Genomic DNA, 16,522 nt, shown 5'->3' on the forward strand with positions numbered 1-16,522 from the left:
TATCTATGTTTATTTGTTTTGTTTTGTTTTGTTTGATTTCAATTTCTTATTTTGTTTATGCTAGTGATAGTTAAGTAATATGAACCATGGAAAGCTTTTTTTATTTAATAAGGCCATCCTGTATAAATATGACAGCAAATAAATACATGGTATTTTCATTTACTGAGTAACATATATAGGCCTACACTATTAAACATCGTTTAATGCGAATATCATCGCAAGTTGTTCCTTGCCAAGCAATATTCCCTCTCAGGAGGGAAATGTTAAGCCAATGTACGGAGAAACGTTGCTGAGGTGTTTTGTACATTTGGCAGAACTGCCATTTGTACATATGAATAATTAATTAGCCATAATTCCAAAACCCTTTGACCTATAGTCATGAAATTTCTTGGGTATGTTTAGGAAGAATTATTCTATGCATGTGCCGAGTTTCAAAATTTTTCGTCACTCGATGGCCGAGATCTTAGGGGGGGCGGAATCCGCCCCCCCCCCCCCCCCGGCTGAGAGTTGGTCAAAATAACCCGGCCCCTTTAGGGTTAAGCCAATGTACAGAGAAACGTTGCTGAGGTGTTTTGTACATAGCATAAGCGAAGACAGTTGCAGGCTTATTTGTGGTGCATTAGAAATGGATAAGTATAGACGCTGACAATAGAGGGCTCATAAACAAATTACAAGCCTCGATATTGGATGGTAAGCAATAGTCTGTGCCTTGTTGGGTCTAATTGCCAACATGTACATGTACTTAAACCCCTCAAAATCTACTGAGCTTATGCACCATGATGAAGAAGTCCACATTTCACTGAAACTGCATTCCATGGCATGCAATATATTACATAGTTACCTCTGATTGGGCTTCCTTTAAAATGTGTTAGCCCCGTGAGGGTCGAAGATCAAGATCGTACTTTTCACAAAAAGTGACTGCATGTAGCCCTATAGCTTCACCCAGTACATATGAACTATTGGCTTACAATGCGGCTTTTGTAGCTTACAATGCTCCGTGAAGTACACGCTGATAAAAAAAAAAATCCACCTGTTTTGTGAACTGCATCCTCAACCTGAACGGTGCAGACACTACGCACCAGCCTCCATACACACTGTACAAATATAACTAGCGCATAAGTAAAGGCGGAAACGAAATGTAAAAACACTTCACTTCTGACTACAGTCGAACCATTTTGCGGAATCACACCTTAAATAGTTGTCACACCTTCAGCCACGATGACCCACGCAAGGTTGGTAAATGTTTTTTACCTCTCTTACCGTTTTAATGCCGTTAACAAACCGACACTGTATAATTATAGGTATTACTTCATTGCAGTTTCAATCTCTTTGGGCCTGCATTATGATATGGTCAAGAGTTGAACATGGTTATAAGGAAATTGATGCTGGATTATGAAGTAGGCCTAGCTGTTGGGAATGCAATACATTAGGCCTATTCCTTATGTTTAGTTATAGACGAAGGTTTCTTTTTAAAAAACAAAAAGCGCCTGCAAAGTTTCTGGGCCCATCTTTCTTAGTGTAAGCCTATGTGTTATATCATTCCAAAATAACTTCTGCAACCTAACAGTCACTCTCAGTTCTAAACACCCATATTTGTAAATCTGTACAATAGTTTTGTACAAAATGTGATTTCCTACGATTTTTCTAGTTGATGCCTATTCCGAAAATTTGGGACTCAATACTGCGTATAAGAGTCCCAGCACTTAAGGTATCTGTAGCGTGCAAAAGTTTGTGTTGCGTAAAAAAAACAGTGTGCTTTAAATATGCAATCGTCTTACTACAGTTTCCTCAACTTTCCCCGATACTTCTGCCTTGCTAAGTTGCTGTTGTGAGTATTGCATCACCGAAAATTCTATTTTTAATTGATTTAAGGTAGCGAATTTCGCAGGCGACATGCTTGCCACCATAGCATTTCGATGTATGTGTTGTTTTGGCGTTGATTAGCCTAATGGCGAGTGACAAAAATGTCGGTAGTAATTTTGCCCGTTTTTCAGCACTCAAATTCCCAGTCGGGTTGATGCAATGTTTTCTTGATTCTTGCCGCGTTTTCCGTCTTCGTCGTCATTTTACTAGAACATTTCCCTAAAAAAAAAAAACACTGCACTCCATACACTGCACTCTATACAGGACATTCCTGTTGGGTTCCAACATAACTAATAGATACCGGTACTTGACAGAAATATGTCAAAACATGTACATTTATTTTGATGGGTACAGAAAAATTGACTTCTCCGATTTGCTAGAATATTAGTCTCAGTTTCGTTTCTGGATTTTTCAAGCCCAAAATCTATTGATCGTTATTACAGTGCAGTTCAGATCATAATAGCGGGTTCACGCTCTTTATACGAGACGAAGCGAGAGCAGCCATTTTTAACAAAAGTACGTTTCCATTGTCCAATATGTAAATTAGGGACAGTCCCAATTTGTTGTTATCGGCCTTTGCAGATAACTAGTGCAGTGCCCGTCTAAAATGTGCATGTTCGGGAAACGCAAATTGCTTTGCCGCTGGTATAGGTTGCATTCTCTTGCAGAGTTTTGGAGAACTGCTCGTGCAAACAACGCACGCTATTCAATGGTGTTGTTTTCACAGGTTGAAGGCACACTTACGTCAAAGTTTGTGCCAAGTTTGAAGTTCAACCACCTACAATGGTCGCTCAGTCGACTTCAAAAATAATGTGCCCGTGTAGATTCGGAAACATGGTATGCAGTGCTATTCACCCATTGATCCATTAGTATTCACCCATACTGGACAATGTATCGCCCTGCAATGCACGTGCGCGTGCCCGTCCTTTTTGCATTGTTTGCGTCATATTGAGCACGCGCGCTTTAGCTTAAACATGACGTAAACAATTGAAAAGAACGGCAGTGCGTGCGGGTGTTATGTTCTAAGCTATATACTGCCACGTTTGCCTCAGAAAATACTGCTTTTTGCAGCTTTTTCGAGAACCGCTGGTCCAAACAACTTCAAACTTTGCACTGCACATTCTGTTGTCCCGAAAAATATACCCGCCGATTTTCAACTTCATACGGTGCCCGGTTCTGGAGATAATCGACGGACAGACAGACAGACAGAGATTCCTGGAATTATAGTAAGACTAGTGCAGGGCCAGTTGAAAATGTGCCTGTTCTGGGGGGGCAAGTTGAAAATGTGCCTGAGCGGGAGGGGCAAATTGCTTGACCGATGGTAGGTTGCATTCTTGAGTTTTTGAAAACTGCTCGTGCAAACAACGCACGCGATTCAATGGTGTTTTTTTCACAGGTTGAACGCACACTCACGTCAAAGTTTGTGCCAAGTTTGAAGTTCGACCGCCTACAATGGTCGCTCAGTCGACTGCAAAAATAATGTGCCCGTGCAGCCACCACGTACGTGTACATACGGAAACATTGTATGCGGTGCTATTCACCCATACTGGACAATGGTATCGCCCTACAATGCACGTGCGCGTGCCTGTCCTTTTTGCACTGTTTGCGTCATATGACGTAAACAATTGAAACGAACATCAGTGCGCGGAGTTCTAGGCTATATTCTGGCGCGTTTGCCTCAGAAAATACTACTTTTTTGCAGCTTTTTTCGAGAACCGCTCGTCCAAACCACTTCAAACTCGACACTGCACATTCTGCTATCCGGAGCAATGCACCCGTCGAAAATGTGCGTGTTCGGAAGGGGCAGTTGAGAACTGCAGCTCGTACAAACAACGCACATTATTCAATGGTGTGAACGCACACTCGCAAGTTAAACTCACAAAATGTCGTCACCCCCCCCCCCCGGCACATACTGTGCAGTGATGGTTGCTCAGTTGAGTACAAAATGCATGTGCCCGTGCATGCCACTCACGTATATGTACGTACGAAGACATGGTGTGCAGTGCTATCGCCCTACAATGTGCCCGTCCTTTTTGCAGGGCCCGTCCAAAAATGCACCTGTTCGTTAGGGGCAATTTCAAAATGCTCATATCATGCAAACAACGCACACGATTCAATTGTGTTGTTTTCACAGGTTAAACTCACACTCATAGGTTGAGCGCACTTTGTACATGTCGCCAGGCCATCCCCGGCACTGATATTCACCCATACGCCCGTGCAGCTACTCACCTACGTGAGTAAGGTTGCTCAATCCACCGCCTACAATAGTGGTTCAATCGACTGCAAAATGCATGTGCCCGTGCAGTCATCACGTACGGAAACATATGGTACGCAGTGCTATTCACCCATACTGGACAATGGTATCGCCCTACAATGCACGTGCGCGTGCCCGTCCTTTTTCCATTGTTTGCTTCATATTGAGCACGCGCGCTCTTGCTCTAACATGACGTAATCAATTGAAAAGAACAGCAGTGCGCGCAGTGTTCTAGGCTATATTCTGGCGCGCTAGACCTCAGAAAATACTGCTTTTTTGCAGCTTTTTCAACAACCGCTCGTCCAAACCACTTCAAACTCGGCACTGCACATTCTGCTGTCCCGAGCAATGCACCCGCCGATTTTCAACTCCATACGGTGCCCGGTTCTGGAGATAATCGACGGACAGACAGACAGACAGACGGACAGACAGACAGACAGACAGAGATTCCTTGAATTGTAGTATAGATGGTCGGGCATGCATCAGTGGCAGTGCGCAACGAAAATAGCATGACTTGCATGACGTTTCGTGATCGGTTTTTCTCTGTGCGGGCCTGCATGTATGATAAAAATATGTTGCAAAACACACCCAACAGGAAAAAGTACATGATCTGTCGAAGCATGTTTTACGTTAGCGTTATAGGTTGTAGTCACGTGGCTTAAGTCCACATTTGGAAAATATTGTAACCGACTAGTCCAAAGCCCAAGACCTTGACGAAGTGCATCCTATGAAATCAGAGACGCACTTTTGCCATGGAGCAATCCTTCAAATTCCTCCACTTTGGCAAAGAGGATTTAGAAGGTTTCGGGCGGTTAATTTAGGTTAATATGCCAGATTAGTCAAAACACAGTCCAGTAAATCTTTGAGAAATTCAATTACCTAGAATCAAGTAATTACAACTCATTACTAAGTAAATAGGGTTATTCTGATGGTTTTTTTAATTTTCCCAATTCCAGGCTACTTTTGTGTTCCCGTTCAGCTGTGTTGTTGGCACTTTTGTACCTGGCTGTCTTCTTCAGCGACTTCCAACATGCAGCAGCAGTCAAGCTTGACAGAACGAGCAGCTGCTGGGAGACTAGCAATATTCGTTGTAAGAAAAGTTTAATTATTCATTTTGGTCAATAACCAATCACGTGGCTGGTTATAATCTGCCTGAAGTTTATAGAACACATAAACATGCGCGCAGTAACAATACCGTGCTTCTCACGCCGACTATTACTTGCTTGAGAATCACTGATATGTACAGCGTGTGTCAATAAAAACGCAGGATTCAAAGCGATTTTTTTTCTGAGAAAATTATGCTACTGGTGTGCCTAATTTGTTAAGGATTTGATTGTCCATAATTTCATCTTTGACAAGATTTTTGTTTGGTGGAATTTGGACTTTTGGTTCAAAAGTTATGACAAGTTTTGTGAAGCCCTTCTGAAGCGGGTTGGTCTGATTCAATGACCTTAACACGACCAGTTCAATGCAGGTATGCATTGAAGACAATTAAAGCAGAACAAAACTTTCTTTGAAACAACTGATGATAAGTATCACTTAAATTTAATAACTGGACTATCATTGTTTCAAAGCATCATGAATTATTGACTAATAACATTGATTGTGGACTAAAGGATTATGTAAGCCTAATCCTGCCACACATGTCCTTCTTTGTGATCCACAAATACTTTCACCTGTACTGAATTCAAACCTTTCATTAGGTATGTGTGATTTCACAAATCAGACCAGCTTGGAATTTATAACCCTTCTTCAATGTACTCTATCTCTAGACAGGATTGTCCAAATGAGATGGGATAAAAAGCATAGTGAAGAGAAAGGAAAGGTACTTTGAAAAGAGGGTTAACATTATGATGAATAGGGGTGGTTTATATTCTTAATATTTTTGTTTCTAATCCTGCGTTTTTATTGACACACGCTGTATATTGAGAAATGCTGGGCACACCACTCACTATTGCACGCACCATACCAATGCCCTGAACATCCAGTTAAATGGTGGCAAAAGTTTTATTGAAAATATATCGTTACTACTTGCTATTGTTTTATTATGTAAAAGTATTCAAAATGTGGAGTGCTATATAGAAAACACTATGAGAAAGTGAGGACTTCCTTTCAGTGTGATTGACAACATCATGCATGTGGTGATCAGCCTGTTGATCTATTACAAAATAGGGAATTATTAATGAATAGAAAAACAAATAATGATTATGTGCTTTTTGCCTAAACGAAATTCAATCTGTTTACATCTCTTTCTGTAGGGGCATTGAGTTCATTGGCCTGAATGCATCAACTTGTGCAAGTCTGGTTTGAAATAATGTCATATTTTTTTTGTCAATTTCCCAATCAGTTTTGGATGCCACAAGTGAGGCCAGTACCCCATCTGGCCAGCCAGCCTACCGTATCCTCAATAAGATTGATGAGAACGTCTACATCGGGGGCAATGAAACACTCAGAAGGGTTTTCCTTGCAAACAACAAAGTGGCAATGGAGAAGGTAGGATATTTTCATTAGGTTTATATTGTCTGCCCTGATAGCAAGAAATGTGTTTTTTTCATGAAAAAAGTTTCAGAATGTGATCAACATTAGTAAGGGTACAGGAAGTGAAACAAAGGAGTGTAGTAATGAAGACAAATCATTAATTGGTTCCTTTAAAATAGACTCAAGGCGAGTACTAACTATGGGTTGCTGCTAATGGGTCAGGTTTGGACAATGGAATAAGACGAAACAATGGATTGGTTTGTTTCTTGTCTAAATACTCTCATTTCTTTTCCCACTTAGATTGATACGCTGGCAACAATGGAACCCCCAGACCTTATCATAACCTGCGCAACGAAAAATCCAACTACTCAAGAGGTGAGCTGAAACTAAGTTAGGGCTCAGTGAGCAAAATATATTCAAATATTCGATAAGCAACAAAATGTCTAAATAGTTGGGGGGTTTTCTGATTTCGAATATAATATGAAAAAAAGTAATGGTCTCGTGGAGATAATGTAAAAATGCATAAGTTGCGTAGGTTTATCGTTTGTGGAATGCCACACTTTAAAGGCAAGCCACTGAGTAGGACAAATGTCAACCACCAACTACCTCTTGTTTTGAATATCTTTATTAATTTGCGATAAGCGCATAGAGGTGCATGTAAAATCCCATGCAGCAAGTTTTAGAGAGTGCCATATCAGTCCATTTTACACTCTAAAAAGTCCCGGGTCAGAATTGACCCGGAAAAGGGTCATGTGAGGCCTGGCCCTTTTTCGGGTCAAAAATGACATCTTTCTTGGTGACTCGTTTTCGGGTTATTTTGACCGGGAAATGGGTCATTTTTGACCCGGAAAAGGATCAGGCCCCACATGACCCTTTTTCGGGTCAAATCCGACCCGGGACTTTTTAAGAGTGTAATTATCAGATCCAGTTCGATCAAGTTCAAGTTGGAAAATAAAATACTGAAATATTTGAAATGAACATCCCTAGTATAAGTATTTTATTTTACAAGCTTTGTATTCATTTCTTCCATATGACACAAACAAATACAAGGCATTGTCGGTCTAATCAGACCAATAATTACAAGGAAAAGCAAGGAAGAAATTTCAAGGCTTTGCTCCAATTCTTACATTCATTTATTCGCAAACCTATACAGATTGTCTGTAGGAACTTCATACGTATTGCAGAACAAACTAGTTCCGGTGATCTCCTGGTGTGTGGCACTAATGCAGAAAGTAGGCTGTGTTACCGGGTAGGTATCGTGATTTATATCATCCCTTTGGAATACACTGTTTAAGTAGGGCCTCCCGCCCCGTCGGGAATGGGAACTACAAACTTTGTTTCAATGACACCACATCTTTTTAAACGTTTGGGGCTAATTTGTCAGTTCCAGTTTGGGGCAGAATGTATTAATTTCAGAAAGCGCACAATTACATGTTAGGGATAATGGGACCAGGCAAGTCCGTCAGTAGAAGTCTCAGATTACTACGTCTTATCCTTCAAGCAGTATGCTATACAGGGTGAGTAAAAAAAAAAAAACAACCCAAATGTCGGGACTATTGTTTTATTGAAGCTCTGCATGTAGCACTTTTAAAATCAGCCATGCGCGTCGGCAAAAAGAGAAAGTTGGGTTTTTTTTCACTAAAAGATGATGTCTCAAAACCGCCAAACTCACTGGTTTGACTGGAATCCTGCTGCTGCACAATTTTAACGTGTTTTAGATGGGGTTATGATCGAGAATAAGCTTTATGTGGCTTCTCTGGACTCCCATATATTTGCACTAAGTTTAGTTGGGCACCATTTGCAGACATCAGCCGACATTTGAAGCAAAACAAAACAGGTCAAAAAAAAGCCGTGTCGCCGCACCACTTTTTGGGCAAGCTCCATATCAGAAACCGGAGACTTTTGTTTGGACTAATGTGTTTTTGATGCTATCAGTTATGATCAGAGTGACATTTCTGCACACTGTTTACAGGTTGCTTTGAACATACCCGGACAGGCTGAGGATTTGCACACCAAACTTATGTGGTACTGATTAGTTAGATTAGATTTTTATGTTTTGTTTTACTTTGTTTTGGGTTTTTTTTCACAGTGCCCAAACGCCGCTCTAGCTGAGTGCACTCAATTAACTACAAATTATACAACACTGGCTGTGGTTCCTCAACAATACAATATTAATGCAGCGGCAGCTATATTCAGTAAGTATCCCTCATTTTAACTGATGGTACAGGTATCGCTGAAAAAAACACTAAGCAAAAAGCAAAATTACTAACAGTGAAATCTTCTAGTTTAAAGATATGTATTGTACTGAACCTAATATGAGTGATTTCCACGAGAAACAAGAAGACTGACTTGCTGTAGCTGACGTTTATCGGAATTACTATCAAAAGCAGCAATACGTACAATTAACTGCACCAACTACTTGTTGGCATGGTTTTCCACCATAGTTTTGTTTTGTTTTATTTCAGAGAGTGGCAGTGGGGATATGCTCTATGGTGGGGGTGCAGCAGAAAACACCTTCAGCAGATTTTCTGTAAACGCAGATTTAAGCGCCACTAATCCCATCAATTTTGAGCTAGATACAGTCACTGTCGGAGAAGGGTTTATCAAGGGTAAGTTGGACAGACACAGATGAAGTTTTGTACCCATGCACAAACGACATCAGTAAAATAGATGCATGTACAAAAACCAATTGCCCAGTACAAGGTATTGATGCAAAGTGTACAATTACTCATTGACAACACCAAGTTCTATTTTACATAATTTGTTTTAATAAAGTTGCCTGCTCATTATGCGGTTTTCATTTATATGCAGTGCTTGCATGTTTCCTAGGTTTAAACTGGTATGCCCTCTGCTGTGTTTTACATCACCCGCTTCAACAACCTCACTAATGACATGATTTCATGGATCCCTAACGATATTTAAACAAGGGGAAATTTTCAGGATAAGAGCACCATATGATAATGACTTCTGTATGTGTTCCAGAAACTATGTCCTGAAACATGGCCATTTTTGTCGCATTTATGTGGTACCCACTTACGATCATGTCTTTGCCCAATACAAGAGTCACCAAAGCATTCAGTTTCTCTTCTTTTTTTGCTCTACATTAATTTTATATCTGTGTTTTTTCCTCGTACGCTGACAGAACCAACCTTTATAGGGAGACCCTTTGATTACACACACGTTGATGGTAACGAGTACGTGTTCCTGATCTACCGTGAAACTGCACTTGAGTATACCGCTGGACCCAAAGTGTACCCACGTATAGCCAGAGTGTGCAAGGTACGTACTTTTATAATGAGAGACAAACAGCTGGAGCCAATGTCGTGCCCATCTATGGTATCTTAGCATGAACTGACGGATAACATATATTTCCCCTCGATGGGATGCTAGTCCATCTCCCGTAAGTCCTCAGTTAATGCTGATACGAATTTAGAGGGAAGTGGGTTTGAAGTGGCCTGCCCAAGGACACGATTATGACCAGCACTGGGGTTCAAAGTCCTTATCCTCAGATCATTAGTCCCAAACCGAAATCGGGCAACAAGTCCCCCTACTTGCGGGGGGGGGGTGAGTAAACCCCATATTTCCTATCTGCTGTCCCAAATAATCCCAGAAATATATGGGCGACAAAAATAAGCTTGGAATATGCCATGGTTCACAAATTGCCTGTCAATTGTCAGCTACATGTAAGACTATATTATTTCCTTCAAGTTTATTTTCAGCCTGCCTGCACTTAAACTAAAGTTGTATTTACCGCGTCTTAGGCGTGCCCCCCCCCCCAAAAAAAATGGGTTCCAGTTTCTGATTAAATCTTCATATGGAATGGCAAGCACATTTCCTAGAATAACAAGCAATATGTGTGATGTTACTCTTTCAGTTGATATAGTTGGTGTCTTGGTTTTCTTGATGAAGCTTTGATAAAATAGTCACTAAATTTGAACATCAAGTTTTCTATGGCGTTTGTTATGGAGAACAGCAGGCGTTGCGAATAGAAGCTGGACGTATTCCAAGTGAAACATTCGTAATATTTCAATAGTCGTTAATTGTTATTGAATCATGGTCCGTGGTATTTAAACATCTTTTTATTCCTAAATCTTTTCATATGCTAACTGTGACATCGGGGGAAAAAACGGGGAAAAAGGTCAGCCAAAAGCTTCAGTTGGGAATTATTCCCCAATTCCCACCTTGTCCACTTGCATGTTTCACCACGTATAGAATGATACAGGAGGCACCGTCAACACAAAGAAGTTTGTCACCTTCATCAAGGCTCGTTTGGAATGCTCCGTGCCCCATGGTGATGAGCCGGCATTTGAATATGATTATATTCGTAAGTCATACTTATTACCAATGCTATAATAGGGCGACTTTCCCATAGACTTGTGCACAAACTTAAAATGTCACCTAACCCACATTTACCTTATCCTGCCTCCACGAAATGTTTTGGAACACGAGGAATCGATCTAGACGGTTTGCAAAAGTGAAATTCCTTGTCCTTAGGGTCGTTTTAAAAATAGGGCGACACCAATTTGTCACCCCAATAAGGCCTGTCGCCCTAAAGCAGACGCGATTAGCAAAACCTGTCGCCCATTTATAATATTTTGTAGTTGTATTCACATTAATAATCTCATTTCTTATTAGTTCCAGAGAACGATACCTTGCTTTCTATTAGCTATAACTTAAAAAGAAACGCAAACAAAACTATCAGATTTTATGAGAGTAGATTAGATTAAACGTTATTATCCCTCACGAGGGAAATTAAAATGGCCTTGACAGAGAAACGGGTTATAAACTACTACACTACTACATATATACACATATTTCATGACGTTGATGAGTATCCATGTTGCTGTTTGGATATTGGACATTGGATATGCACATTGCTTTGCATATTGAATGTCCATATTTTATTTGGATATTGGACATTGGACATTCACATTCGTTTATACAGGGCATGTCCATGTTGCTGTTTGGATATTGCACATTGGATATGCACATTGGTTTGCATATTGAATGTCCATATTTTATTTGGATATTGGGCATTGGACATTCACATTCGTTTATACAGGGAGTGTCCATGTTGCTGTTTGGATATTGGACATTGGATATGCATATTGCTTTGCTTATTGAATGTCCATATTTTATTTGGATATTGGACATTGGACATTCACATTCGTTTCTACAGGGAATGTTCATGTTGCTGTTTGGGTATTGCACATTGGATATGCACATTGGTTAGTGTAGTGAATGTCCATATTTTATTTGGATATTGGACATTGGACATTCACATTCGTTTATACAGGGCATGTCCATGTTGCTGTTTGGATATTGCACATTGGATATGCACATTGGTTTGCATATTGAATGTCCATATTTTATTTGGATATTGGGCATTGGACATTCACATTCGTTTATACAGGGAGTGTCCATGTTGCTGTTTGGATATTGGACATTGGATATGCATATTGCTTTGCTTATTGAATGTCCATATTTTATTTGGATATTGGACATTGGACATTCACATTCGTTTCTACAGGGAATGTTCATGTTGCTGTTTGGGTATTGCACATTGGATATGCACATTGGTTAGTGTAGTGAATGTCCATATTTTATTTGGATATTGGGCATTGGACATTCACATTCGTTTGTACAGGGAATGTCCATGTTGCTGTTTGGATATTGGATATGCACATTGATTTGTATAGTGAATGTCCATATTTTATTTGGATATTGGACATTCACATTCGTTTGTACGCAGGGAATGTCCATATTTTTTAAACTCCAGGAGGAGGCGAAATTGAGATGCCCCCCCCCCCCCCCGCCGTGAATCGCACTGTTGGATCCCACCAGACGCTCTTCTCTGTTTGTCTGGTGATATATACACGGACATTGAAAATGCCCATACGTTTCTACAGCGAAAGTCCATATTTTATTTGGATATTGGCCATTGAATATGCACGTAGGTTTCTTCAGCGAATGTCCATATGTTATTTGGAGATTGGAACATCACAAGGGTGTATACAGCGAATGTTTTATGGGTACCAGTTCCCCCCCCCCCCCCGCACTATTTGATTTTACGGAGGCCAAGTGTCCAGTTTTAAAAAAAAGTTGACATTTCAGCACGGATGTGCCAAAAATATAATGCTGGATATATACAATGCCTCACCGACAAAAGATGCATTTTACTGAGCAAGTGCCCCTTTTGGTGATGCCCCCTCCCCCCCTTTTTGAAAACCCTTCCGTCGCCGCTGCTCCTCCCGGACTTTAAAAATGTGGACATTCGGTATACAAACCTATTGGGCTATCCAATGTCCAATATCCATGTAAAACATGGACATTCGTCATACAAAACCATAGGTATTTCCAATGTCTGTGTATCACCAGACAAACGGAGCAGGGCGGCTGGTGAGATCCGATGGTGCGATTCACGGCAGGGGGCATCTCAATTACGCCTCCTCTAGGAGTTAAACAAAAATATGGACATTTGCTGTACAAACATATGGGCATTTCAAATGTCCGTGTATTACCAGACAAACTTAGCAGCGCCTCTTGTTGGAGTCGTCGACGCGATTTAAGGCAGCCAGGGGGCATCACAATGACGCCTTTTTATGGACTTTGAAAATGTGGACATTCGCTATACAAACCTATTGCACTGTCCAATGTCCAGTATCCAAGTAAAACATGGACATTCGCCATACAAAAACATGGGCATTTCCAATGTCCCTTTATTACCAGACAAACGGAGCAGGGTGTCTGGTGGGATCCGACGGTGCGATTCACGGCAGGGGGCATCTCAATTACGCCTCCTCCCGGAGTTAAAAAATTATGGACATTTGCTGTACAAACATATGGGCATTTCAAATGTCCATGTATTACAAGACAAACTTAGCAGCGCGTATTGTGGAAATCCTTGGCCGGCGCGATTTACAGCAGGGTGGTCATAACAATGACGCCTTTTTATGGACTTTAAAATGTGGACATTCGCTATACAAACCTATTGGACTGTCCAATGTCCAGTATCCAAGTAAAACATGGACATTCGCCATACAAAGACAAGGGCATTTCCAATGTCCCAATGTGAGCAGGGTGTCTGGTGGGATCCGACAGTGCGATTCACAGCAGGGGGAGGGGAATCTCAATAACGCCTTCTCTCGGAGTATAAAAATTTGGACATTCGCTGTACAAACCTATGTGAATGTCCAATGTCCAATATCCAAATAAAATATTGACATTCAATATACAAACCAATGTGCATAGCCAATGTCCAATGTCCAAACAGCAAGATGGACATTCCCTGTACAAACGAATGTGAATGTCCAATGTCCAATATCCAAATAAAATATGGACATTCAATATACAAACCAATGTGCATATCCAATGTGCAATATCCAAACAGCAACATGGACATTCCCTGTACAAACGAATGTGAATGTCCAATGTCCAATATCAAACTTACTTTATTGTCTTCGTTCCAGTTGCTCATTGTACCATTTGATAGCTGCTGGAACGATTGAAATGCCGTATCGCTGTGTCCTGATCCTTCATTGTAAAAAAGGAGTTATACTTTTGTAGTTGGTTTGGAAGTAATTGGCATGTAATGGGTGATGTGAGTCGGAAAGAACTTAATTTTATTGCACATAAGAGATCTGTATAATGCCTCTGGAGACCGTCTCTTTGTCAAAGGCAACAACAACAGTAAATGACTGGAAACATTTCACTGCTTAGTTGAGAACATGTCTTTCGTTGAACACAGATATTCCAAAGTTTAATACCATAGCTTGATCAATGAGGTTCCTTACGAATACTAAAATCTCAGATAATGTTATTTCAAACTGACCGACGGAATTGGTTCTGTAATTTCCCAGTAATATCAGTTCCAGCACATAAACTCAGTGATGGTTCTCATTTTACAAGATAGAAGGGGCCCTTGAGTTAAATGCAAAGCACATATTGCAGATCAGTTTCTCATCGTGAACTTAAATGGCTGGAATGGTTTTATAAATATGATTCGTGGTTGAACATTATATTTAAAAAGCCATTCTTTCTGGTTTGCTGAAGATCTTCATCGAATCATGAATGGCTATGCTAAGCGATAAGTTTCTGACATAGTATGTCTCGTGTTATTAAGTTCAAATCTAGGAAATATTAAATATGTGCTTGTTCAATTTAAATTGATAGAGGATGCTGTCTGGGATGCCACTAATCAGAACGTGTATGCAGTATTTACAAATCAAGAGTAAGTTCAAACTATCTCGTGTATATATTACTCCTTTTATCCATAAATCAACAAGAAAAGACAAGGAAGAGAAACCTAAATACAAATGAAGAGAGACAATCTAATTTTTTTCAAAGAAAGGAGTGTAATAGAACAAAATAGTGATTAGAGATTCATGTTTTCATAAATTTCTTGTTAATGTTCAGCAAATTTTTTTTTTGGCGATTGATTATTCATTTTATAATGGATTGGGGTTTCCGTTACTTTCTTGCTATTGTTCAGCACTGTAAAACCATCTTGGTGTGAGAGAGCTTTATATATTACTGTATTGTATTGTATTGTATTGAATTGCATTGAATTGAATTGAATTGAATTGAATTGAATTGAATTGAATTGAATTGCATTGCATTGCAATGCGCAATGCAATGCGCAATGCAATGCGCAATGCAATGCGCAATGCAATGCGCAATGCAATGCGCATTGCATTGCGCATTGCATTGCGCATTGCATTGTATTGTGCACTGCACTGCACTGCACTGCACTGCGCACTGCACTGCACTGCACTGCACTGCACTGCACTGCACTGCGCACTGCACTGCACTGCACTGCGCAATGCAATGCGCAATGCAATGCGCAATGCAATGCGCAATGCATTGCGCAATGCAATGCGCAATGCAATGCGCAATGCAATGCGCAATGCAATGCGCAATGCAATGCGCAATGCGCAATGCAATGCGCAATGCAATGCGCAATGCAATGCGCAATGCAATGCGCAATGCAATGCGCAATGCAATGCGCAATGCAATGCGCAATGCAATGGGCCAGAAATGTACCTTTGTTCATGATTTCACTAGGAGGGAGTCTATAATGAAATACAGGGATACTTCTGGGGGGTTTTGAAAAAACTACTTGTCCCAGTTTCTTTCACTTTTTTTTGTTAAAGCCAACACTGTGTTGTATAATTATCTGTTTATTGTTTTTAATTTTTGACCTGTCCATATCCAGAGTACAAATGGAGAATGTGGGGCCTCTTTTAAATTGTTCTTGAAGGCAGTCGCAGGTATTGGTCCCACTTGTTCAGTAGGGCTACTGTTTAGAACGTCTACTTTTCTTTAAAATTAAAAATTTGGTGGGTTTTTTGTGCAAGGACTTATAGTTCATGGACATGATCACCATTTCAGAAATGGCCCCGTGTCGTCAGCCCTTTGCCAGTACAGGATGGAGGATATCATGAATCTGTTCGATTACGGTAATTTCCGGCAACAGACTGGTGGCGATGTCAACGTTGTGTGGAATGAAGTGACTACGCAACTGCCACAAAGACCTGGGACGGTATGTCCATCACTGTGCATGCTAATTTAAAAGACGCTGTGTGCAGAAGCTGCAGATTGCACTGTCACGTTTAATGAGAACACACATCAGTCGTATTAAATTGTAGGGTACTCATAGGCGTAGCCAGCGGGGCGGGGGAAGGTAAGGAGGTCTCCCCCCCCCCCCCCCCGACAATTTGAAAACACTGGCCTTTTCCATTCAAATGCCTTTTTTTTACCAGCGCTTACCCCCCCCCCAATATTTTTAAAGAGTGCACTTTTTTACTAAATAAATGCCCTTTTTTCCGAAAAAAGTGCCCTTTTTTTCCCGAAGAAGTGCCTTGTAAAATAATGTAATCGTTCCCCTTTTTGTTTCATCGGCCGTTACGGGTGCCTATCTTGAATGCC

General features: G+C 40.6%; 1 protein-coding gene across 1 annotated transcript in view; it reads left to right on the forward strand.

Moving 5' to 3' along the window:
- Positions 1–1,002: 1,002 nt before the first annotated feature.
- LOC119745124 (semaphorin-2A-like) overlaps positions 1,003–16,522 on the forward strand; it is a 31,426-nt gene continuing 15,906 nt past the window's right edge. The window contains exons 1-11 of the mRNA XM_038221348.1: positions 1,003–1,232; positions 5,074–5,207; positions 6,465–6,610; positions 6,896–6,970; positions 7,749–7,844; positions 8,685–8,790; positions 9,061–9,204; positions 9,738–9,874; positions 10,808–10,919; positions 14,768–14,825; positions 15,986–16,136. Of these exons, the coding sequence (XP_038077276.1) occupies positions 1,219–1,232; positions 5,074–5,207; positions 6,465–6,610; positions 6,896–6,970; positions 7,749–7,844; positions 8,685–8,790; positions 9,061–9,204; positions 9,738–9,874; positions 10,808–10,919; positions 14,768–14,825; positions 15,986–16,136 (1,173 nt within the window). The 5' untranslated portion in view covers positions 1,003–1,218. The remainder of the gene's footprint in view (positions 1,233–5,073; positions 5,208–6,464; positions 6,611–6,895; positions 6,971–7,748; positions 7,845–8,684; positions 8,791–9,060; positions 9,205–9,737; positions 9,875–10,807; positions 10,920–14,767; positions 14,826–15,985; positions 16,137–16,522) is intronic.

The sequence above is a fragment of the Patiria miniata genome, unplaced genomic scaffold (assembly GCF_015706575.1).
Source record: "Patiria miniata isolate m_02_andy unplaced genomic scaffold, ASM1570657v1 HiC_scaffold_7, whole genome shotgun sequence".
NCBI lineage: Eukaryota > Metazoa > Echinodermata > Asteroidea > Valvatida > Asterinidae > Patiria > Patiria miniata.